Source organism: Tachysurus fulvidraco, chromosome 18 (assembly GCF_022655615.1).
Source record: "Tachysurus fulvidraco isolate hzauxx_2018 chromosome 18, HZAU_PFXX_2.0, whole genome shotgun sequence".
In the NCBI taxonomy this organism is placed as follows: domain Eukaryota; kingdom Metazoa; phylum Chordata; class Actinopteri; order Siluriformes; family Bagridae; genus Tachysurus; species Tachysurus fulvidraco.
Genome location: NC_062535.1, coordinates 12,294,500 through 12,319,397, shown reverse-complemented (window position 1 = coordinate 12,319,397; position 24,898 = coordinate 12,294,500). Strand labels below are relative to the sequence as shown.

The 24,898-nt window shown below is 42.3% G+C and overlaps 2 protein-coding genes across 3 annotated transcripts; one reads left to right on the top strand and one right to left on the bottom strand.

Annotated features, from left to right (window-relative positions):
- The first annotated feature begins 114 nt into the window (after positions 1-114).
- ubac2 (UBA domain containing 2) lies at positions 115-24,047 on the top strand. The gene is made up of 9 exons (XM_027179287.2): positions 115-324; positions 1,164-1,291; positions 5,764-5,883; positions 6,094-6,200; positions 12,533-12,656; positions 12,782-12,829; positions 13,792-14,049; positions 19,644-19,751; positions 21,433-24,047. The coding sequence occupies exons 1-9, from the start codon at positions 294-296 to the stop codon at positions 21,538-21,540; spliced, it is 1,032 nt and encodes a 343-aa protein (XP_027035088.1). The 5' UTR covers positions 115-293; the 3' UTR covers positions 21,541-24,047.
- Positions 7,172-10,864, bottom strand: gpr183b (G protein-coupled receptor 183b). 2 transcript variants are annotated; one of them, XM_027179293.2, is made up of 2 exons: positions 10,522-10,864; positions 7,172-9,059 (listed from the first exon to the last, which is right to left on the bottom strand). In XM_027179293.2, the coding sequence occupies exon 2, from the start codon at positions 9,037-9,039 to the stop codon at positions 7,966-7,968; it is 1,074 nt and encodes a 357-aa protein (XP_027035094.1). In that variant the 5' UTR covers positions 9,040-9,059; positions 10,522-10,864; the 3' UTR covers positions 7,172-7,965. The 2 variants fall into 2 exon arrangements, with proteins under 2 accessions (XP_027035094.1, XP_027035095.1); XM_027179294.2 differs by lacking the exon at positions 10,522-10,864 and adding an exon at positions 9,874-10,002.
- Positions 24,048-24,898: the final 851 nt, after the last annotated feature.

The window sequence follows — 24,898 nt, the reverse complement described above, 5'->3', positions numbered from 1 at the left end:
ATTTCTACGTTTTTAGCGTATTTATATGAACATGGTGCAATTTTTTTTTCTCAGCCATTCACAGGGGGCTTGTTAACTGCGCATGCGCAGTTTTAGCCTTAATCATGGCTGGAACCCTTCAAACTCGCGTTTTTCGTAGATGAGATTTGTCCCTAAGCGGCTGCCGTTCTGGATACCATTTCCCCGTCTACCTCCTACACCCGATTTTTCCCTTTAACTTTGGTCAAGTTTCTGTCTATAAAACACAACGCCTTTGTGTAGCCTTGTTTGTTTTTAGTTCCGAAGCCAGCACAATGTTCACCACCACCGGGTCCAGAGGGTTGTGTAAGTAAAGCTAAAGTCTGCTTCATGTCGTACCGAGTTATATACTGAGACACAGAGGTGAGAATTCGGCTGTGTCTCAAACCGCGCACTAGCGCACTAGCCTCGTGGCCGCGTTACCATAGTAACTATAAGTAGCAATAGGAGCCTTACTATTGAGTAAGTAGTGTGTGATTTAGGACCTGCAGCTCCGAGCTGTCATTCATCCTGTGTGTGCTGTCTTTCTCTCTCTCTGTTTCTCTGTATCTCTCTCTCTCTCTCTCACACACACACACGGTCTGTCTGTCTCTCTCTCACTCTTTCTGTCTGTCTCTCTCTCTCTCTCTCTCTCTCTCTCTCTCTCACTGTTTCTGTCTGTCTGTCTCTCTCTCTCACTCTCTGTCTGTCTGCTGTCTGTCTGTCTGTCTGTCTGTCTGTCTCTCTCTCTCACTGTTTCTGTCTGTCTCTCTCTCTCACTCTCTGTCTGTCTGCTGTCTGTCTCTCTCTTTCTCTCTCCCTCTCTCTCTCTCACTGTTTCTGTCTGTCTCTCTCTCTCACTCTCTGTCTGTCTGTCTGCTGTCTGTCACTCTCTCTCTCCCTCTCTCTCTCTCTCTTATTTACTTAATTTAATATATATATATATATATAATCACAACAGCCTCCACATATGTATGTAGATCACAGGCTTCAGGTCACGTTGATGGCACTACAGCAGATATGTTCAAGGGATAAACCTCCAAAATGAAATTCTTACAATTCTAATGTCAAACACATTATAATGCGACATATCCTCTGTGTGTGTGTGTGTGTGTGTGTGTGTGTGTGTGTGTGTGTGTGTGTGTGTGTGTGTGTGTATCCAACAGACAAAGCCCCAGTGTCTAAGAGCCTGCTGCTGCTTCCCACTGCCTTTACCGTGCTCCTGCTTGTAGCTCTTCCTCAGTACCACAAGATGTTTGTCTACAGTTTGCAGGCTATCACACAACACAGACAGGTCAGTGTGCATCTGCACTTATCCTTTGGTCATGTCTGTGTGTGTTAGTGTATGTCACAGTTACACTTCTGAGTTACAGTATAAAGCTATGAGTATAAAAGTCTAAAACTTGTGAAATCTATGCTGAAATCTGTGTGTGGGTCTGTTCTCTGTGTGTGTGTGTGTGTGTGGGTCTGTTCTCTGTTCTCTGTGTGTGTGGGTCTGTTCTCTGTTCTCTGTGTGTGTGTGTGGGTCTGTTCTCTGTGTGTGTGTGTGGGTCTGTTCTCTGTGTGTGTGTGTGGGTCTGTTCTCTGTGTGTGTGTGTGGGTCTGTTCTCTGTGTGTGTGTGTGTGGGTCTGTTCTCTGTGTGTGTGTGTGGGTCTGTTCTCTGTGTGTGTGTGTGGGTCTGTTCTCTGTGTGTGTGTGTGGGTCTGTTCTCTGTGTGTGTGTGTGGGTCTGTTCTCTGTGTGTGTGTGTGTGTGGGTCTGTTCTCTGTGTGTGTGTGGGTCTGTTCTCTGTGTGTGTGTGGGTCTGTTCTCTGTGTGTGTGTGTGGGTCTGTTCTCTGTGTGTGTGTGTGTGTGTGTGTGTGTGTGTGTGTGTGTGTGTGTGTGGGTCTGTTCTCTGTGTGTGTGTGTGGGTCTGTTCTCTGTGTGTGTGTGTGGGTCTGTTCTCTGTGTGTGTGTGTGGGTCTGTTCTCTGTGTGTGTGTGTGGGTCTGTTCTCTGTGTGTGTGTGTGGGTCTGTTCTCTGTGTGTGTGTGTGGGTCTGTTCTCTGTGTGTGTGTGTGGGTCTGTTCTCTGTGTGTGTGTGTGGGTCTGTTCTCTGTGTGTGTGTGTGGGTCTGTTCTCTGTGTGTGTGTGTGGGTCTGTTCTCTGTGTGTGTGTGTGGGTCTGTTCTCTGTGTGTGTGTGTGGGTCTGTTCTCTGTGTGTGTGTGTGTGTGTGGGTCTGTTCTCTGTGTGTGTGTGTGTGTGGGTCTGTTCTCTGTGTGTGTGTGTGTGTGGGTCTGTTCTCTGTGTGTGTGTGTGTGTGGGTCTGTTCTCTGTGTGTGTGTGTGTGTGTGGGTCTGTTCTCTGTGTGTGTGTGTGTGTGTGTCTGTTCTCTGTGTGTGTGTGTGTGTGGGTCTGTTCTCTGTGTGTGTGTGTGTGTGGGTCTGTTCTCTGTGTGTGTGTGTGTGTGGGTCTGTTCTCTGTGTGTGTGTGTGTGTGGGTCTGTTCTCTCTCTGTGTGTGTGTGGGTCTGTTCTCTGTGTGTGTGTGTGTGTGGGTCTGTTCTCTGTGTGTGTGTGTGTGTGTGGGTCTGTTCTCTCTGTGTGTGTGTGTGTGTGGGTCTGTTCTCTCTGTGTGTGTGTGTGTGGGTCTGTTCTCTCTGTGTGTGTGTGTGTGTGGGTCTGTTCTCTGTGTGTGTGTGTGTGTGTGTGGGTCTGTTCTCTGTGTGTGTGTGTGGGTCTGTTCTCTCTGTGTGTGTGTGGGTCTGTTCTCTGTGTGTGTGTGTGTCTGTTCTCTGTGTGTGTGTGTGTGTGTGTGTGTGTGTGTGTGTGTGTGTGTGTGTGGGTCTGTTCTCTGTGTGTGTGTGTGTGTGTGGGTCTGTTCTGTGTGTGTGTGTGTGTGTGGGTCTGTTCTCTGTGTGTGTGTGTGGGTCTGTTCTCTGTGTGTGTGTGTGGGTCTGTTCTCTGTGTGTGTGTGTGTGGGTCTGTTCTCTCTGTGTGTGTGTGTGGGTCTGTTCTCTCTGTGTGTGTGTGGGTCTGTTCTCTCTGTGTGTGTGTGGGTCTGTTCTCTGTGTGTGTGGGTCTGTTCTCTGTGTGTGTGGGTCTGTTCTCTGTGTGTGTGGGTCTGTTCTCTGTGTGTGTGGGTCTGTTCTCTGTGTGTGTGGGTCTGTTCTCTGTGTGTGTGTGTGGGTCTGTTCTCTGTGTGTGTGTGTGTGTGTGGGTCTTTTCTCTGTGTGTGTGTGTGGGTCTGTTCTCTGTGTGTGTGTGTGTGGGTCTGTTCTCTCTGTGTGTGTGTGTGGGTCTGTTCTCTCTGTGTGTGTGTGTGGGTCTGTTCTCTCTGTGTGTGTGTGTGGGTCTGTTCTCTGTGTGTGTGTGTGTGGGTCTGTTCTCTCTGTGTGTGTGTGTGGGTCTGTTCTCTCTGTGTGTGTGTGTGTGGGTCTGTTCTCTCTCTGTGTGTGTGGGTCTGTTCTCTGTGTGTGTGTGTGTGTGTGGGTCTGTTCTCTGTGTGTGTGTGTGGGTCTGTTCTCTGTGTGTGTGTGTGGGTCTGTTCTCTGTGTGTGTGTGTGTGTGTGTGGGTCTGTTCTCTGTGTGTGTGTGTGGGTCTGTTCTCTGTGTGTGTGTGTGGGTCTGTTCTCTGTGTGTGTGTGTGGGTCTGTTCTCTGTGTGTGTGTGTGGGTCTGTTCTCTGTGTGTGTGTGGGTCTGTTCTCTGTGTGTGTGTGGGTCTGTTCTCTGTGTGTGTGTGGGTCTGTTCTCTGTGTGTGTGTGTGGGTCTGTTCTCTGTGGGTCTGTGGGTCTGTTCTCTGTGTGTGTGTGGGTCTGTTCTCTCTGTGTGTGTGTGTGTGGGTCTGTTCTCTCTCTGTGTGTGTGGGTCTGTTCTCTGTGTGTGTGTGTGTGTGTGGGTCTGTTCTCTGTGTGTGTGTGTGGGTCTGTTCTCTGTGTGTGTGTGTGGGTCTGTTCTCTGTGTGTGTGTGTGGGTCTGTTCTCTGTGTGTGTGTGTGTGTGTGTGGGTCTGTTCTCTGTGTGTGTGTGTGGGTCTGTTCTCTGTGTGTGTGTGTGTGTGTGTGTGTGTGTGTCTGTGGGTCTGTTCTCTGTGTGTGTCTGTGGGTCTGTTCTCTGTGTGTGTCTGTGGGTCTGTTCTCTGTGTGTGTCTGTGGGTCTGTTCTCTGTGTGTGTCTGTGGGTCTGTTCTCTGTGTGTGTCTGTGGGTCTGTTCTCGGGTCTGTTCTCTGTGTGTGTCTGTGGGTCTGTTCTCTGTGTGTGTCTGTGGGTCTGTTCTCTGTGTGTGTGGGTCTGTTCTCTGTGTGTGTGTGGGTCTGTTCTCTGTGTGTGTGTGTGGGTCTGTTCTCTGTGTCTGTGGGTCTGTTCTCTGTGTCTGTGGGTCTGTTCTCTGTGTGTGTGTGTCTGTGGGTCTGTTCTCTCTCTGTGTGTGTGTGTGTGTGTGTCTGTGGGTCTGTTCTCTCTCTGTGTGTGTGTGTGTGTGTGTGTCTGTGGGTCTGTTCTCTCTCTGTGTGTGTGTGTGTGTGTCTGTGGGTCTGTTCTCTGTGTGTGTGGGTCTGTGGGTCTGTTCTCTGTGTGTGTATGTGTCTGTGGGTCTGTTCTCTGTGTGTGGGTCTGTTCTCTGTGTGTGGGTCTGTTCTCTGTGTGTGGGTCTGTTCTCTGTGTGTGTGTGTGTCTGTGGGTCTGTTCTGTGTGTGTGTGTGTGTGTCTGTGGGTCTGTTCTCTGTGTGTGTGGGTCTGTGGGTCTGTGGGTCTGTTCTCTGTGTGTGTATGTGTCTGTGGGTCTGTTCTCTGTGTGTGTATGTGTCTGTGGGTCTGTTCTCTGTGTGTGGGTCTGTTCTCTGTGTGTGGGTCTGTTCTCTGTGTGTGGGTCTGTTCTCTGTGTGTGTGTGTGTCTGTGGGTCTGTTCTCTGTGTGTGTGTGTGTGTCTGTGGGTCTGTTCTGTGTGTGTGTCTGTGTGTCTGTGGGTCTGTTCTGTGTGTGTGTGTGTGTGTCTGTGGGTCTGTTCTGTGTGTGTGTGTGTGTGTCTGTGGGTCTGTTCTCTGTGTGTGTGTGTCTGTGGGTCTGTGGGTCTGTTCTTTGTGTGTGTGTGTGTGTGTCTGTGGGTCTGTTCTGTGTGTGTGTGTGTGTCTGTGGGTCTGTTCTGTGTGTGTGTGTGTGTCTGTGGGTCTGTTCTGTGTGTGTGTGTGTGTGTGTGTCTGTGGGTCTGTTCTCTGTGTGTGTGTGTGTGTGTGTGTGTGTGTTCTGTGTGTGTGTGTGTGTGTGTGTGTCTGTTCTCTGTGTGTGTGTGTGTGTGTGTGTGTGTGTGTGTGGGTCTGTTCTCTGTGTGTGTGTGTGTGTGTGTGGGTCTGTTCTCTGTGTGTGTGTGTGTGTGTGTGTGTGTGTGTCTGTGGGTCTGTTCTCTGTGTGTGTGTGTGTGTGTGTGTGTGTGTGTGTGTGTGTCTGTGGGTCTGTTCTCTGTGTGTGTGTGTGTGTGTGTCTGTGGGTCTGTTCTCTGTGTGTGTGTGTGTGTGTGTCTGTGGGTCTGTTCTCTGTGTGTGTGTGTCTGTGTGTCTGTGGGTCTGTTCTCTGTGTGTGTGTGTCTGTGGGTCTGTTCTCTGTGTGTGTGTGTCTGTGGGTCTGTTCTCTGTGTGTGTGTGTCTGTGGGTCTGTGGGTCTGTGGGTCTGTTCTCTGTGTGTGTGTGTGTGTGGGTCTGTTCTCTGTGTGTGTGTGTGGGTCTGTGGGTCTGTTGTGTGTGTGTGTGTGTGTGTGTGTGTGTGTGTGTGTGTGTGTGTTCCTTGTTGACTGTAGTTGTGGAGGCTGCTGTGTGGGAGACTGATCTGTCTGGATGTAAAGGACACGTTCTGCAGCAGCCTGCTCATCTACAACTTCCGCATATTTGAGAGGAGGTTCGGCAGTCGCAAATTCGCTGTAAGTCTTTCCACATTGTTGTGTTGTGTAAACAGAAAGTGTTTTTAAGGCGCCGTGCGTCCCAGCGTACCTGGTGAAACCAGTCAGGACGAGTGCAGAATTCTGAATTGGCATATTAATAAAAACTGGATTTCTTGGTGTAATTTTTCTTTAAACAATGATTTCACATCAGGATTATCTTGTGACTGATACGCCCTCTTGTTCACACAGTCCTTCCTGTTTGGAACCTGGGTTCTGTCTGGATTTCTGGACTTCCTGTTGGCCAAGGTTGTTCACTTCCTGTTTGAGCTGCAGGTGGACGTGCTGCCGGCCGGACTGTAAGTCAACAACTGTTTGATTGATTGATTGATTGATTGATTGATCACAACAACACCTACACATTTAATATAATGCATTGTCATTAAGTATGTAACATCCTTATTGCATAGAAACATACAGAAACATCATGCAGTTATGCGTCTTGACCACCCGAGGGCGCTGTGTTCACAGAGTGTGGTGGTTTCACTCGCTTTGATTAAATCATGACTTGTTGTTCTGCTATAATGCTGTAAACAAAAAAAAACAAAAAAGGAGCCATTTTCTAAACCGCTGGTTTTCATAGCCAGCTAATTTAAACATTATTGATGTAGTTCAAGAAGAACTTTGTTTCTCTAAGTACTTATTAGCGTGTGATGACTTTGGATGACGCTTTTCTGTAGCAGGAAAGTTGTCACTCCTTCAAAACAAACGGTTTAATAACATTTATATGTTGTTTTTTTTGTACTGTAGCAAAATAACACGCTGACGGCTAGTTTTATTATTGCTGTTAATCATTTACTCGTTTTCGTTGTATAACTATTTATTAACTTGCGTTGATGCTATAAAATAATGTTAAAAGTGTGTATTTTTGTAAAAGTGCTTATCCCCCATACACCTACGTACACTGATGAAACTAGCCAGATTTCGGCTGTAATAAGATCTAACAGTATTTTGTGCCTTTCACTTACACCTGCTTAGTAAAGTTTGATTGGACTTATTATAATGGATAGTTGCAGTTTATGAGATGTTTTAAGGAATACACTTCCCCAGATAATCTATCATTTTAAAACGACGCTATTAAGCGGTGTAGGATCTCACTGATACCTCTGTCGTTAACGTTCGGCTCATTTGGGACACTTCAGATGGACTCGAAGCACACGACTTGTCCTGAAAATGCTGCATTAAAAGTAAAAAAAAATGTTGTGCTTTCTAGTGAAACGTTTTGTGAAATGAAATGCTTATTCTATTCACACAAACTGGACTCTGGATATTTAAACAGAACATTCAAAGCTGTATTTCTTTACAGTATACAATACCCTTCCTGTCAGAAATCCCATACTGTTGACAATATAGAATTACTGCTTGGACACATTTCCACATTATACATACACATGTTGTACACATCTGATATGTCCCACAATTCCTGTAGTTTTAACACACTGTGAAGGAAAGATGTACTTTAACATTCTGCAACTCTCCTCAGTCTTCTCCTCACATCTATTCTCTGAATCTAATCCATCTTGAGCCCTATTCGGACAGGATTATTGTTATCAGGAAGTTCCACTCTGACCAGTGTGTCAGATATACATCCCATGTGAATTGATGTGTCTGTAAAGATTTCCTATTTCACGTCCTGTGTGGAAAGAGTGTTTGTGTTTTTCTAGAATGGAGACACTTCAGGAAGTGGTCTTTTGTATTACGTCAAAGCGGTACTAACCTTAAACTATTTGTTGACAACTTTTTCCAACGTTCCTAAACTGGGTTCTACATTATTCCTTTTCTCAAAGGAAAGCCTCTTTTATTTTGGTTAGAGTCCCCCTGTGGGACAGAGAACAAATCTGGACCATTCTAAACTAATAACAGATAAAAGACACGAGCACTCAGCAAGTGTTTAAAACAACAGTTAAAGTTTTTCATGAAGATTTGAAATCTGTATATGAGAACTTGTTTTGGTATGAAGAAAATCTTCATGTGCCAACACTTCCTTCAAAAAATCTGAGTGCAAATTGGTCACAGTCAAAACAGACGTACGTCCGAAGGCTGCCACGAGGTGTGTGTGGTGGTTCAGGGGTTTTTGTTGATGGTTTTCAGGGTCAGGAGTCTGTTGTGGAGGGTTAAATGGGTTTGTTGTTCATGAGTTCCCGAGCTGTCATGTGAACTTGGTGCTGCACTGGAGAGCGAAGGGCTGACCTGGCGTTTCAGTAGGTTCAGCACTTTCTTCTTGTAGCCACTGCAGGCAAAGCAGTAAACAAATGGATCAAGGCATGCGTTGAAGTTCATGAGGCACACGGTGATGTGCAGTGAGATTTGGAAAGCGTGCAGCTCTTCGCAGTCCGGCTCGTACACAAGCTTCCGGATCATGTACTGAAGCAGGTCCACGTGGTACGGGCTGAAACACACAACAAATACCAGCACCACGCCGGCGATCACCGCCCGTGCCTTATGCGTCCTTCCAGATCGCTCAGTCAGACGGTTGGACTTGGCAGCTATCCGTAGTCTGTGTGAGAGCGCTGAGTAGCACAGGAGGATTGTTCCCAGTGGGATCCCATAGCCCAAAACCACAGCACCAATCAGAAGGTAGGGCAAGCCTGGGACAGTGCGCTCGAAATTAGGGTATTCCATGCAGGTAATGCTGCCATCGTGCTCCTTATAAGTCATGCGCATGGTCAGTAATGGCAGCGTCTGTACCAACACCAGCACCCACATTAACAAACAAATGAGCTTCACGTTCCGTATTTTCCGGAGCCACACACACTTTGGCCGTAGCGCTACGGACACAAAACGATCCACAGCGAGGCAGGTCATAAAATTAACACCAGCGTAGGCATTGATGTAAAAAAGCAGAGCTGAGGCCTTGCATAGTCCCTCTCCCATGGGCCAGTCGAAGCCCAGAGCGTAGTAGACGGCCCGTAGCGGCAGCACCAGGCAGAAGAGCAAGTCTGACATGGCCAGGTTGGCTGAGTACAGAGTGCTGGAGTTGAGCTTGGTCACCTTGGTGTAGATGATGTGCAGCACCAGACCGTTACCAAGCAGCCCCACTGGACAGATGATTGAGTAGGCCAGCGGCATGAGCACACGTGCCACTAGATGGTGGGAGTAGAGATTGGTGCAGTTGAGGTTCGCTGGTTCAGACATCATCAGACTGGTAAATCAAGAGACTGAAAGCAGAAATGGAAGTCTGCATTGTAAGTTCTACTTTGGAAACAAAACAAAGTACACAGTTTTACATATGGTCTATTTTTATCAAAACACCTGGGCATCCACAAAACCATTAGATTGTAGAGAGAGAAAAAAGGTTTCCTCAATGGTTTCTCGGATAAATATTAGGTTCTGCTTCACACTTCAGAGCTTTTTAGAGTTTTCATAAATGATCACATAAGATTTCACCCGGAGAACCTGAGTAAAGAGCCTAAGAAGAGGAGAACCCGAGTGAGTAAAGAGCCTAAGAAGAGGAGAACCCGAGTGAGTAAAGAGCCTAAGAAGAGGTGTTCATCTCAAATAAACTCTGAAAACATTGAACTTAAATTATTCTGATGTAATCTCCAGCACGTCATTTTAGAAAGCTGTAACTTTTAACCACATTAGAAACCAAAAGAAACATCTGTTTATTAGTTACCGTTTCTTAAGTTATTTAAACGCTCACATGACCACAAACACCAATTGTGCCAGAAGAAAATTCTGAAAAACTTCTGCATTTAATTTCTTAAAGGTTGTTGTTTTTTTTTTTTAAAGAATGTCGTCAACAGCAATATATACCGCATGCAGAAGTGTCTTATCCGCACCAGATGAATTACATCACCATTAACAGAACGAACTAAACAAAAAAAGAAATAGTAGAAGAAGATAAAAGCTAACGAAAGGACTAGAACAAAACTGAGTGCTAAAAAAATAAAACATTTACAGAAAAGGTGTTAAAGCGCATCTCAAAACAGCAGGCTGACTTTAGTTCTGTACATACTGTAGTTACATCACCTTAATTACTTGGAAATTGTCGTCCCTGTATGGACCGATCCCAAAGTACTGCCTCATAAAATGAGAGAAATGCTGAAATGATCTCTGCACAGAAAGTGCCACCAAACAACGTGTATGGTATTTCCCCCTCGAAAAGGTCTTTATACACATGGCGACAGACTATTTACTCATGTTTACTAGTAACAGTGACTAATAAACAGATGTTTCTTTTCGTTTTTAAAGTTATTCAAACGTTTTCATGACAGCAAACACTCATTTATGGCAGAAAAAAAGCTGAACATCCATAACAATGTGTTTTTTATATGTTTGATTAGACAATAATGCAAATTCTGCAAAGCTTCTGCATTTGATTCCTGAAAGTTTTGTCCGCTTTTGAAAATTTCGCTAAAAATTCTATTTTTTTTTTTCCTAATATTATTTTTGTTTGTTTTTCATTTCCGCTCTTTGTCTAGATTCCTATTAATTAAATAAACCAGATAATTAATTCGGTTCATTTAGGTTTACAAATGAACCAGTTTTTTTTTTTTTTTTCCCCAAATCATTTGATTACGTGCAATAGTGGAGTCGAGTACGTATTTAGTTACTGCTACGTTTGAATTTTTTTTTTTCTCCTTCGGCCTTAAAACGAATCCTAAAAATCAGACTCACCCGACAGGTGATCAGCTTATTCCTCTGATCAGGCAGTGCAGAGTTCCTTGTGCATCTCAAACTAAGACTCCCTTCACTTTCACACACTGTCTATATGAATGTTCAGGCAGGTCGAAGCTGTCAAGAAAACCGCACTGACTTCTTTTCCTCTTTGCACTCATTTTTTCTCCTCCTCCATTCTCGAGTCATGAGGCGGTTTGGGGTTTGATTTGGAGAAGTAAAACTCATTCTTCAGACACTTCGACGTTAATATGGAAACAATTCTAAAGGGCATTTTTTGAATATTACTATAACTTGATCAGAGATCTGATGTCCTGAGACAACAATTCTTGGTGATCTTTTTGCTGCAAGACAAATCACACTTATATTTACATATTAAATAAACCTACAGTATAGTTCATTCTGAAATATGACACATTTCTGTAGTACAAAATCAAAAAGGGCTACTTTCTGTTAAGAGATGTCTCATGGAAGGAGTCTCTGGTGTCAGCACCACAACCCACACACCACAAACTTTAAGCTTTCCACAACAGGAAGGTTTCGGTATCCTTAAGCAATCGGAACCAAAAGTCAGAAACGTTAGGCATCCCCCTGTATAGTAGGTGTAGATACAGTGTACAGTGTAGTTGCTGTTATAATAAGCTCCAGTCTCCGAGATGACACAGCCACATCGAGTGTATGATGTTAAGGTATACACAAATGTTGGTCTCTGTACTCTGTGTATTTACATGTATAAAGTCATCGAATGGATTTTTTTTTTTTACGTCTGGGACAAGAGTGTTCAAATATTTTTTCCTTCAGTTAGCGTCATATTATATGATGACGCAATGAGACGTTCCTCTTTGCGGTTCTTACTCCTGCTCACTCTTCTCTTTTATCCAGAATTCACATTTCTGAAGGTTCTTCCCCTTTCATGTGCTGCTAATAACTTTGATTCACTAGATCACTGGTTACAGAAATTTTGGCAACATTTTAAACCAGGTCACGGATCACACGTCTCGAAACGAGTTAGCGGATTCTGTTTATCAGCTATATTCTTTCAACCACAATACTCGTGTTCCTCATTTTGACCTATTTTGCAATACAAATTTGCATCACTGAAAAAGCCTGTGCTTTCTTATCGTGTTTCATCCTTTGGCTTCTTGTTGAACTCGATGTGTCTTTTTTTTACCACAACCCTCTTCACCAAGCCTTAGGTTATGTTCTTGTCTGTTCCTCCACAGGGGCTGTTATCACGCTAATGGCAACACGTTGAGATGAGGAGGGGGACGGGGGAGGGGGGGGAATAAAGCATGTGGTTTCTTCACTTTGTACAATAAGCGTACTCGTGTATTTATAAGGAAGGGAAACTGAGGTGACTAAGTGATTGAGCTCTGTTTATTCACACATATGCCACAGGTGTGAAGATGAAAATAACGTAAACCGTATAACGCTAACCTGCACATAAACGTGTGGCACAGAGTGTTAGGGTAAACATCTGAACATTAAAAAAAAAGGTACACGATACACATGTGCTTCACTATTTTTGATTTGCCAAAAAAACGACTAGCAAAACATGCCACGTTAAAAACCTTAAAAAAACCTTATTGGTGTTTTCATATAATGTTTAAATAAATAGCTAATGAAGGAAGGTCAGGGAAAATGAATAACACAAGACTTCCTGTCCTTGTTTAGCAACGTTAGCGTGTCTATTAAACATAGTGCTGCACTATTTTGCACTAATATCTCTCTCTCTCTCTCTCTCTCTCTCTCTCTTTATTTCTCTCTCTATCTATCTATCTTTATTTCTCTATCTATCTATCTCACTCTCTCTCTTTCTTGCTATCTATCTATCCACCCATCTCTCTCTCTCTCTCTCTTTCACTCTCTCTTTCTCTCTATCTATCCATCTCTCTCTTTTGTGCTCTCTCTCTCTTTCTTGCTATCTACCTCTCTCTCTCACTACATATCTATCATCCATCTCTCTCACACTCACTCACTCATTCTCTCTCTCTCTCTCTCTCTCTCCTAGACTGGGTCCAGTCTTTGCCCTCTTTGTGCCTTTCTTCTGTTCCATCCCTCGTGTTCAGGTCACACAGTTGCTGGGCTACTTCTCGATCAGCAACAAGTCTCTTGTGTACATCGTGGGCCTGCAGGTAAGCTGTGTGACGTGATGTTTCCTGATGCCTCTGATCTATAACCTTTAATTAGATTACTTATTTCATCATCACTAATTTCGGACGTGGATTAAATAATCACCTTGCGTTTCCGTCTCAAACAGTTGTTGACCTCCAGCACTTACATGTGGGTTGTAGCTTTCAGCGGATTGGTAAGTAAAAATCATAAAGTAACCTTCTGAAATTTCATCTGCCGAAAACTTTCTCACCAAAACCGCATGTAATCTATAAATCTGCACAGTCTTTCACCTCGACTTACATTCGTATTGTTCTTAATCAAAATGATAGTTTGGTGTTATCATCAATCATTTCTGAACATTTCACACTTCTTCCCAAGGCAACATCCGTTTCATTTCAGACGCTCTGTTTGATTTGGGTTGAAAACTTTCTTACACTTTTATGTATGAATTATGTCTTTTTGTTGTTGTTGTTGTTGTACCTGCCGGTGTTATACAGATGTTTTCAATTTAAGTAATGAACAAGGTCATACTGGTTAGGTTAAGATGTTAATATTGAAGAAATCATGCTGATATTATTACAATATTATTATCCTACAGTTTTAAAATCCCCGGATTTGTCCTGACAAATCACACTGCTCTATTTGTGTGTGTCACTGGCGTGCTATTCTACAGTGACATTTTGGTCGTGTGTGTGTGTGTGTGTGTGTGTGTGTGTGTTCAGGTCTCAGGCGTGCTATTCTACAGTGACATTTTGGTCGTGTGTGTGTGTTCAGGCGTGCTGTACTACAGTAACATTTGTCGTGTGTGTGTGTGTGTGTGTGTGTTCAGGTCTCAGGCATGCTGTTCTGCAGTAACATTTTGGTTGTGTGTGTGTGTGTGTTCAGGTCTCAGGCATGCTGTTCTACAGTAACATTTTGGTCGTGTGTGTGTGTGTGTGTGTTCAGGTCTCAGGCATGCTGTACTACAGTAACATTTTGGTCGTGTGTGTGTGTGTGTTCAGGTCTCAGGCATGCTGTACTACAGTAACATTTTGGTCGTGTGTGTGTGTGTGTTCAGGTCTCAGGCATGCTGTACTACAGTAACATTTTGGTCGTGTGTGTGTGTGTGTGTGTGTGTGTGTGTGTGTGTGTGTGTGTGTGTGTGTGTGTGTTCAGGTCTCAGGCATGCTGTACTACAGTAACATGTCGAATCTCCAGCGGTTCCTGTGTGTTCCGCGGTGGTTGGCACGCTGCAGCTGTAAGTTCCTGGAGCCCATGTTCTCAAGCACAGAGCCACGTGCTGAGGCGCCAGTGGGGATGGGAGCCACGTTGGACATCCAGCGACAGCAGCGTATGGACATGCTGGACCAACAGCTGCTGCTCTCACAGCTGGCCCAGCTCAGAAGAAACCCCCAGCAGCCACCGCCACAGCAGGTACCACCTACCATCACTGCTATGTTAAGTGTTCTAAGGGAGAATTCACACTCATCATGTTTATTTTACTAACTGACCGAGAGATACACCCACTGAGCATGTTCTTGTGAACACCACCTGTAAATCTACTCATTAATGCGGTAGTTACGGTTAACGCCTTCATCGACCATCAGAAATTGTGATCTCAGTGATTTTGACTGTAGCATAATTGTTGGTGCCAGATGAGCAGGATTAAGTATTTCCAGATTTCTGCTGATCACCTGGGATTTTCACATCACTAAAGTTTACTCAGAATGGTGAGTCAGGTTGTTAAAGCCACATACGTCAGCGCTTTACTCCTCCCAAACGGAAGTACGTCACTCACAGGTGATCTTTCACCCAGGCGTCTCGTCGGGGCTTAAAACGCCCTGCTGCTGCCAGCTAAAATGCAGCAAACAGTAAATGCTGATTTTTTTGTAGCATAACCGTGGTAACGATTTTTTTTCTCTTCTTTTTGATTGTATTCTGAAAACCGCATACACCAATTTCCATTTCAATTACCCCAGAAATGAGGTAAAATATATTAGCATTTTAGTTCAGGGGAAAGGGGAGTAGAAAGATCAGACTGATATCCGACCTATGACTCATTTATGTGGCCTAATGTAAATGGAACCGTTTTAACTAATCAGATAGCTATCAGATCAGAAAAAAACATGACATGACTAGGTGTAAAAAGGCCCTTTGACCCCATAGTGGCATGGTTTTTGGTGTCAGACAGGCTGCATTGAGTGTTTGAGGAATGTCATGGGGTTTTCACACATACTAGTTCTGCAGGCACAGAAAGGGGACAGAGGTCAGAAGAGAGAAGTCATGCTGCGTCATGCTGAAAATACCGCTCTTTACAACCAAAGTGAACAGAAAAAGCATCTCGAAATGCACAAGAAGTATAACCTTGAGGCAGAATGAATAAGATTGGTAACATATCTCACACACACACACACACACACACACACACACACACACACACACCCATAACCTACACTGTGGCTCTAAACTAAAACCCATTTACAAAGCACAAACAATTAGGAACAATTATTTATACTTTTTTCTGTTCTGTTTTTTTGTCCAAACTTCAAAAATGTTTTAGATTATTTATTTATTTATTTACTTACTTACTTACTTACTTACTTACTTACTTACTTGCTTTGTCTTCTGACACATTTGAATAATTACAATTATTATTCTTTTTTAATAAGTAAAAATAAAATTAGAAAAGTTACAAGATATTGTAATTATTGTAATTAATCATTTTTAATTATTAGTGTGATTTAATACTGTGTGTGTGTGTGTGTGTGTGTGTGTGTGTGTGTGTGTGTGTGGAGGGGGTGAATTTCCTGCATTTAGCTACACACACACAAACACACACACACATACACAGACAGACACACACATACAAACACACACACACACACGCGCACAAAAAAAAAAATTAACACAACAGATGGTGCTACAATTCTCATGGCTTGTTCTTGGTTCGATCGGTTTTTGTTTTCAGTCAGCCAGTTCTCAACCACAGAGGGAAAATTTCGACTTGACCACGTGTGAGCAGCAATCGTCTTATCAACCCGAAAGAGAGTCAACAGAAAGTGACAGTGATCCTTTACTTACACATTATACCCATCTGCTTACTTGCACATTACACCCAGTTTACAGTAGACTGCGGACACATTTACTGGTAGCTTGCTGGTTAATTTGCACAGTCAGGATACAAGTCTTACACATCAAAAGGAAAAGAGTTTCAGAATTCTGGTTTAGTCAGATTTAGACTGTGGTTACCATAGTAAAGTAGTTTTAGTTCTGTTAACCTGAAATTTCAGTTGCCACAAGGTACTCTCGTGAGGCGATGGAGAACCGTAAGCTTTGCCTGTTTTGTTGCTTAGAGACTTTAGAGACATTTTGAATATATTGATGTGTATATGAATCTTGTTTATACATAGAATTTATCCGGAACATTCCGTGTTGGACTCGTGCCGCTGTTCATGTCGGGAAGGAATCCTACACGGTGTTTTAAAACGGCTTCCACTCGTAATCCAGTGCAGTCGGTTGTGATCGATTTAGAAGTCAGCGTTTCGCCAAGCGAGTTAGCGCCACCTGACCATCACACCCATATGACGTGACATACGGCTAAGTACAGTGACCCATACTCAGAATTCGTTCTCTGCATTTGACCCATCCAAAGTGCACACACACAGCAGTGAACACACACACACCGTGAACACACACCCGGAGCAGTGGGCAGCCATTTATGCTGCGGCGCCCGGGGAGCAGTCGGGGGGTTCGGTGCCTTGCTCAAGGGCACCTCAGTCGTGGCCGGCCCGAGACTCGAACCCACGACCTTAGGATTATTAGTCAGACTCTCTAATCATTAGGCCACGACTTGCCCTATGTAGTTCTTTCCAAAACTGTACCACCAATCTGAAGTTACACAACGTGCAGAAAATCTTTAGTGTTACGATTTCCCTGTACTGGAACCAAGAGGCCCAAATCTGTTCCAGCATGACAATGCACCTGTGCACAAAGCCCCTGAACTACAATGATACAATAAGGTGCTATAATGACAGACATGGTAGTGTCATAACTGTAGAAAATTTCTTGGATGTAATTACAAATGGAAAATAAATCCTGAGCAAGCAAATTGCTGTGGTGTAAAACAAAGACAATTCTTCAGGAATCTTTCAAATGTAGTGTTTATATAAAACCTACTGATTTGTTCTTTTTATCTTTATAAGGATGCCTGTGATTGGTCTCCATTTGATACAGATGTAGTAGCACGTCATCATTCTGGTTATATTGAAGTCGGTAAATTAGCGTTAAGAATTATAGCAATTACGATCGAGCCCTTTTGTCAAGTATGTTCGGAGAAAATGTTCCGAATAAGAGAATGTTTTTGTACAAGAAGATAAGATTGCATGTTTTTACTTACTGCTTTCTTTCAAAAACCAAAAGGAAGTATGTAACTTCCTGTGTATATGTGCACATTGTGGATACTGACGAAATTTCTCATCCAGTAATCTCGTGTCTGATAAACAAGCTACAATTTTTTTGTAACAGTTATATGCAAGGAACATCCTTTTATCATAAGCCTAAATGTTTTATTTTAGCGGCGTCCGGTCTTATCCGCAAAGGGCGGGTGTGGGTGCAGGTTTTCATTCCAACCAAGCAGAAGCCTCACCTGATTCCACCTGTTTAATCAGCTGTTCTTAGCTTTTAGTTAGACTCTGGTGAGGCTTCTGCTTGGTTGGAATGAAACCCTGCACCCACACCCGCCCTTTCCGGGTAAGATCGGACGCCGCTGTTTTAGCCGAATTAGCATCATCCTTTAGATTTTAGCTTGGCAATTGTGAATTTTTGACACTCTGACACTTTTTTCTATGTGATCTGTTTTTGGAGCTGTTCTGAGGAGCCAATAAAAAAAAACAAGTGAGTTAGATGTTAGGCAAGAAAAGATAAGCATCATGTTGACCAAAATTCTAGATTTGTGTAAATGTTTGCACAAGCCACAGTGATCTAAAACTTTCCAACAGAGTTGCAAAAGTTTCAGAACCGCTAATTTTATTCCTTCTCTTGTACATTTGTGAATGTTTATGTAAATCCCATGTATGTTATCAGCCGAACGGAACAGCCCTACAGCGAAGACTAAAGGTCAAACAACTCCGATCTAAAAGCGAAAGATCTTTTGACTCACATCTATGCAAATAAGATTATTCTAAGGAGCTAAATTAGAAAAAATCATTGATTGATTGATTAAGTCATTGCAGCACTGTATCCTTTCACCAGTTGTCCGTTCTTGGACCACGTTTGGTGGATACTAACCACTGCATATTGCGAACATCTCACAAAACCCGCTGAGATGTTCTGACCCACTCGTCTAGACGTCACCGTCTGGCTCTGCTTCTTACACTCGCCCATTTTTCCTGCTTTCAACACATCAACTGACTGTTCACATACTGCCTAATATAATGCCAACCCTAGTAGGTGCCACTTCACCTGGAGGTACTTTTAACCTTTTGGTGATAAAATAGTTCTCATGCTCAACGTTCCGTTCGAACGTTAATGGATTTTTTGCGTTTAGCGTTCTCTCTGCTTCACTGTAATAAATTCGACTCACGAAAGGCAGGATATAGTCGAAAAACGAAGCTGACAACGAAGTTCTCCGAAGCTGACATTTAGTTAATGGAAAAACATGATCATTACTCGAGAGCAGTCAGTAAGATGCAAGATGTTTGTGTGGTGTAGCTGTTCCTCTTTTCACATTTAGGTACTGTAGAGATGAAACCGAACAGGTGCTCCTTTTAAACAGATGGACCGTTTTAATATGACAAATACATGTACGCAGTCACCCGTGTAGAAGAACGCATGCTGACGTTTCAGTGAGCCCGTGTTTATGATCGCTTTATCTTACATCTTACAAATACAACCATGCTACAGTCATCTTCACTGAGGTCACCGTGTTTTTTCTGTTCTGGGCTTTGATGTGATGTTCAGGGTTATTTACTGTACACTGCACTGCCGATTAGATGATTACACAAATGTGCAAGTGTTCCTTATAAAGTGGCTGGTGAGATGATAAAGTATGCCAGTGTGTGATCTCAATAAATGCCACCTTTTTCTGGGGAACAGCACAGAGTCTAATCCAAGCATAGAGCCGACGAATTACAGACAACTGTATTTTGACTTCTTATTTGGGCTCTGTTTAAAAAAAAAAATAAAGGGGAAGGAAATATTAGCCACACACACACACACACACACACAGAGACAGATGCACACACACACACACAGAGAGACACACACACACAGAGACACACACAGAGACACACATACACACACAGACAGACACACATACACACACAGACAGACACACAGAGACAAACATACACACACAGAGACAAACATACACACACAGAGACACACACACAGAGACACACAGACACACAGACACAGACACACAGACACAGACACACAGACACACACACACAGACACACACACACAGACACACACACACAGAGACACACACAGAGACACACACAGAGACACACACACACACACACACACACACAGAGACAGATGCACACACACACACACACAGAGAGAGACACACACACACACAGAGACACACACAGAGACACACACACACATACACACAGACAGACACACAGAGACAAACACACACACACAGAGACACACACACAGAGACACACACACAGAGACACACACAGAGACACACACAGAGACACACACAGAGACACACACAGAGACACACACAGAGACACACACAGAGACACGTACACACACGTAGACACACGTAGACACAGAGACACACACACAGACAGAGAGACACAGAGACACACACACAGACAGAGAGACACACAAACACACACACACACACACACAGATACACACACACACACACACACACACACACACACAGAGACCCACACATACAGAGAGACACACTCACACACACACAGAGCACAGAGCACTATATGACACAATCTGAATTGTGTCATTTTACACTTCATTGTATTTTCAAGTTGTTTTTTTATCTCTTCTATAGCAAGGCGGACTCTTCAACCGATTCTTTCCAGGTTTGCGGCAAAGAGGTCAAAATCTTAATCACGTGCAGCCGCACACACCAGCGGACACACCAGTGGCTGAGGAACAGGTCAGGAGACAAACACACACTGTCACAAGCACAGGCAGTAAAAACATATTTTTAAATAGAAGATTTTTGCACTTTTATGAAATGGAGCCACTTTATTTTCAGTTTACATTTTGCTTACATACTTATTAGCTTCTCCCACAGTCGTAGCTGTGCCCAGCTCCATTTCCTGTTAAACCACGATCATGTAAAAACCAAGAGGTTGGCTTGGTTATAGGAAAAGAGGAAGCTTTGACGGTGCTTCGCGATTGCAGATCTTGCAGACTTTATATGACGTTGGGATTCATTAATAAACAAATACATGCATTACGGATACTACAAGCGGTTATTATCATATAGAGATATGTAAGGAATAACATTAACATTATAATAATACCCGTCATTCACGTAAAACCACAGTATTTTCACAGATATTTTGTTTATTTATTTTAGTTTTTTATGTAAACTTTGTGACCACATTCATGACGCGGAACATCTGCAAGAGACCTTATCTCCCTCTTTCTCACACTTTATCAAAGCCTTCATCAAACCCTTTTACTTCACCAGCATCTCTTTCTTTTCTCTCCGACGTAATTAAGACCGAAGTTCAAGTCAAGAGATAATCGATTTGTCCTGAAAACTGTGCTGCAGTTAAAACGTATTAATTGTTACGAATGCTGACATTAGACACTCCGTCTATAACTATATACATAATATATATATATATTTTTTTAAGTAACTACATTTGATAATTCAGGCACATTCTGGTGTAAAGCTGTACATTGTTGTAGTTGTTGTCCTTCAGCTGCTCCCTGGTCAGGGTCACACACGTATAGATCCACATATTTGATTTTGGCTTTACGAAACATATTTGAATGTAGGTTGTAGGCCGGGCGCCATTACTTACGCAGCCCTCCCATTATTATCCGGGCTTGGGACTGGCACTGAGAGTTAACAAATCAGTGGCTCGGTTGTTTTTTTGCCTGTGAATAGATCCCTGGCTGCGGCGATGACAGATCGAGTTGTACATCATTACTTTGATGCATAGTGCAAAGAATTCTACTCGGGCCGTCCCCCAAGTACATCGGTTTACTTTGTAAGTTCAGTTTTAGTCATCAAATATAATCTTTCACTTATCAATACGCTGCAAGCCTCCGACATTCTCAGAAAATGACAGATATCAAAAATGATTAATTTTGCTTGCATAAGTATCTGTACAAGTAACACCAACATAACATCCTGTCTGGTTAGTGTGGTGATCTGCTGCTGTATTGGGTTTCTGAAATGCCATTTAGTGACATCTGCTCTGCTGGAGCTCTTCAGATAAAACGTGTGTTCTGGGCGATTGTTATCGAGGAAAAGAGAAACGCACGAGTATCGTAGATCTTTGCGTTGCCTGAACGTTTTGAGTGGAAATCTAGTGATGTTTGAGGACCTGCCTCTTCCTTTGTTGCTTAAACTAATGTAGAGTTTTAGACAGGCGATACTGAGATCAGTTGGTCTTGGCTTTCATTAGACTCAGGTGTGGCTTCTGCTTGGTCTCCATTCACACCTGTGAACTAAATAGGTATCTCAAGGTCTCTCAAATCTCCAAAATCAAATTAATTCAGTAACTTTCTTTCCTTCCTTCCGTCCTTCATTCATTCATTCATTCCTCACTCTTTCCTGTCTTTCTAAACTTTGCTTCAATTCTCTTGGCATCCAGGTGGCAAGGCTTATGGAGATGGGGTTCTCCAGAGTGGATGCTCAGGAAGCTCTCAGAGCATCCAACAACGACATCAACATGGCCACCAACTTCCTGCTTCAGCACTGAGGCCGAGCATCACAGGGCGAAGCAGAGGGCGAAGGAGAGCGAAACTGAGCTGCACTGACTGGAAAACACGACGTACAGACCACCATGTTGGAAGACTGGAAAAGTAAAGGACTCTCTAGAGCTTGTGCTGTCACTTCCTCTCAAACTGCTCTGTGATTGGGTCCTGAGGAGCTGCTGAAGCTGCTGCTGCTGCTGCTAATGTTTCCAACCCACTTCTGCAGAATAGAGCCAAGATGGTGGTGGGGGACAGCGCAGTGTTCTCTCAGGGCTTGTGTTCTCTGGCCTCGTCGTCCTTCTACAACCTCAACACTGCACATTCTGATTAATAAGCCCACTTGGTGGTGGTGATGATGATGATGATGATGATGATGGTGATGAATATATGAAAGCTCTGTGATTGAAGAGTCTTAAAAGGAAATCAAGGCCTAAAAGACTCATATTTAGAAATAAGTCTGGACTAATGGAATATAATAATCTAGCAAAAAATTTATTTTCACAATATTTCCATTCGCCATGTTTCTTAGTTTTGGGCAGATGGCTATTATAGATACTTAATAGAAGTCACCCAAAATCTTTCTGTAAATATCTGCCTACTGATTCAGGACATAACAACTCGGAGTCACCTTCATTCTTAGAAATATGGTATAACAGGTTGTGCATCTTTTCTGTTCCCTGGATGATACTGTAAGAAAAAAATGCGTAGTGTAAAAATAAGACGATGATGTTGAAGATCTTAATAAAGAACAAGTTTATTCCAGCAAAGCAGTGACAAAATACATGGCGTACTTTGGGTTCGTCGGAGTCAGAAAGAACACGAACCCAGAGCAAATCCTGCTCACGCATTTTAAACTGTTTTCCTCTTTGTTGTTTAAATGAGATTCTACTTTGAAGGTGTATTGAGCGTAAGATCTGAGTGTCTCCCAAATTGTCACTTTAAATGGTAATCGCAGTCACGTAAACCCTTTGTTCATGGTGATCCTTGATGTCCTGCTGCCGTTCCCATATTTATAAATGAATCAGGTTTATATGTTTAGAGTCCTAAACGTATTACCTTATGATACTTGAACCTTTTTAGGAATGAGCTCTTTTAGATGTGTACCTTGGAGTGGAATTTTGGGTGCAATTTCTGTAATTTCTTACAATACCATCAAGCTTACAACATTTATACCTTTATTATGTACAGTATCTTTAACCCAGTAACGTGTATAATGTATCATTTTTTTCCTAAATAAACACGAGTACTAATTATATTAAAGGTACAAAGGAAAAACCCGTATAATCACGAACAAGACCAGAATCTCATGCAAATTTCTATTGCTCAGAGTAATCTGGGGATAAAACAAATTTCCACTCCTGTATTTATATCGAACAACAGCTTCCAGCAAAGAGAATTAAAGGTAACGTGATACGTGACATAGCTACTGTGATGTAGATACAATAGACCGAGAATAAGACACTCCGAGAAAAGCCGCTATCTGCCCTCTTCCCCATACATGAGCTTACAGATGCCCACTTTTCTATTGCGTCACTCGTTCTTCCCAAATCCGCACCTCCCAAAGGTTGAAGAAAGACTTTGACGTGGTTATGATTATATAGCAGTATAGTAAACGTAATTCTAGCTGATCAATATTGTTTGAGGCATGTACAGTGCATGGGTTTGTATTTATGGAAATGATCTTGGGTGACAAACATTAATTATTTGCTAAATTATCCTCATAGCTTCAGGTCAAATAAATAAATAAATAAAACAAGCAGATATTAAATATGTGTTAATTGTGTAAAATTGTGTACATTTAGATTTTTTTGGCCTGATCTTCATGTCGTGAGACTTGCTAACAAAAACTACAAATCTATCTCATCCAAAATCTCTTCTTGAGAAATGTCAGCTATACTGAGCGGAATCACCCTTTTCTTAAAAATAATACCAGCAATTTGCCTCCAAGGTGCTGATATGTTTCGAGAAATCTTCAACTTTAGATTTCAATTTGAAGTCTGCGGTTTTACAAATTTACTCATCTATCTAGATTTGAGCAAGATGTCAGTAAATCGAGTATATATACGCATTTGGACATGTATTCGTCCAGAAGATGTTGAGTGAAATACATCACCCTAAATACAAAACAAACTAAGAAAGTTTAGCATAAAAAGATGAATTATTATTAATATTATTATTATTGCTATTATGTGGGAATCCGAGCAGAAATTTTGTCTATGTTGTACAGCCACCGTCCAAGTTTTCTGTAAATTACTTTTTTAAAATGTCATTCTGACTCATGGGATAAACAGTAATTCATCATTATCTCTCTTTACTCAGCCGTCTGTCTTTGGATGAGATCAGGTTCTGCACAACATTTTCAGATGTTTCAGTATGAATGTTATTTATTGTGAAGAGTCTGTTTGTGATTTCACAATTGTAATGTTATTTTATTTTAAGTCACTAATGTTGGTTGTCTAATTGTCCACCATATTTTTTGTGATTTTTATTTCAATAAAAAAGATGAATGCCATGCTGCTGATTTGCTAATATTGTAGCATTGGATATACTACTGTAAAAAAAAAAAAACATTAAAATCTCTAGAATTAAACTTCTTTACTTTTAATACGAATGTAAAGACTCTTTGGTTTTAGAACTGTGAGTTCTAGGTATTGCATCATTGCAATATAACTGCAATAGAATTTGTTACTAATTCTCTTTAATTGGGCAATACTGACGCCTGGTGGTCATTTAATGACACTGCAGAATTAAATCACGGAATCAGGTTTATTGGCCAATTGTCACTCATGTGACAGCATGACATAGTCTTTAACTTTTATTCATTTTTAATTTTATAGAATGTTTTTACTCGGTAGGTGATATCATGTAGTGTCAAAGCTAAACATTAAACAAGAAGAATGTAAACTGAATGATGAGAGAAAAGTGAAGAACTAACAGGAAAGCAGGAACAAAAACGATAAGGAAAAAAAAGGAAATCGAGGCTAAAAGGGAAGAAAGCCAGCGGGTAACGCAGGAAGTAATCAAGCAAGGAAGGACTGACAAGTGAGAAAGAAAAAACAGATAGGAAGATGAGAGAGAAAGAAAGAAAGATGAGAAAGAAAAAAGAACAGATAGGAATTAGAGAAAGATAGATAGAAAAGAAAGAGAGAAAGAAAAAAGAACAAATAGGAAGAGAGAGAAAGAAAGAAAGAAAGAAAGAAAGAAAGAAAGAAAGAACAGATCAGTGAAAATAACCTGGAGTATCTATAACGTGCACGTGCCCTGTGTGTAAATACACGCCTTACCAGTAGATGTCAGTGTGAATAATAAAAGCCGCCATCATGTCTTTCTCCAACTAAACCCGCCTTCTGCGCGCTGATTGGC

Bases quoted from the DNA above. Each gene is read 5' to 3' on its own strand.
- gpr183b (XM_027179293.2), bottom strand. From the start codon at position 9,039: ATGATGTCTGAACCAGCGAACCTCAACTGCACCAATCTCTACTCCCAC.
- ubac2 (XM_027179287.2), top strand. From the start codon at position 294: ATGTTCACCACCACCGGGTCCAGAGGGTTGT. The intron at 325-1,163 runs GTAAGTAAAGCT...TGTATCCAACAG, and splicing joins CACCGGGTCCAGAGGGTTGT to ACAAAGCCCCAGTGTCTAAG. The intron at 12,657-12,781 runs GTAAGCTGTGTG...CGTCTCAAACAG, and splicing joins TGTACATCGTGGGCCTGCAG to TTGTTGACCTCCAGCACTTA.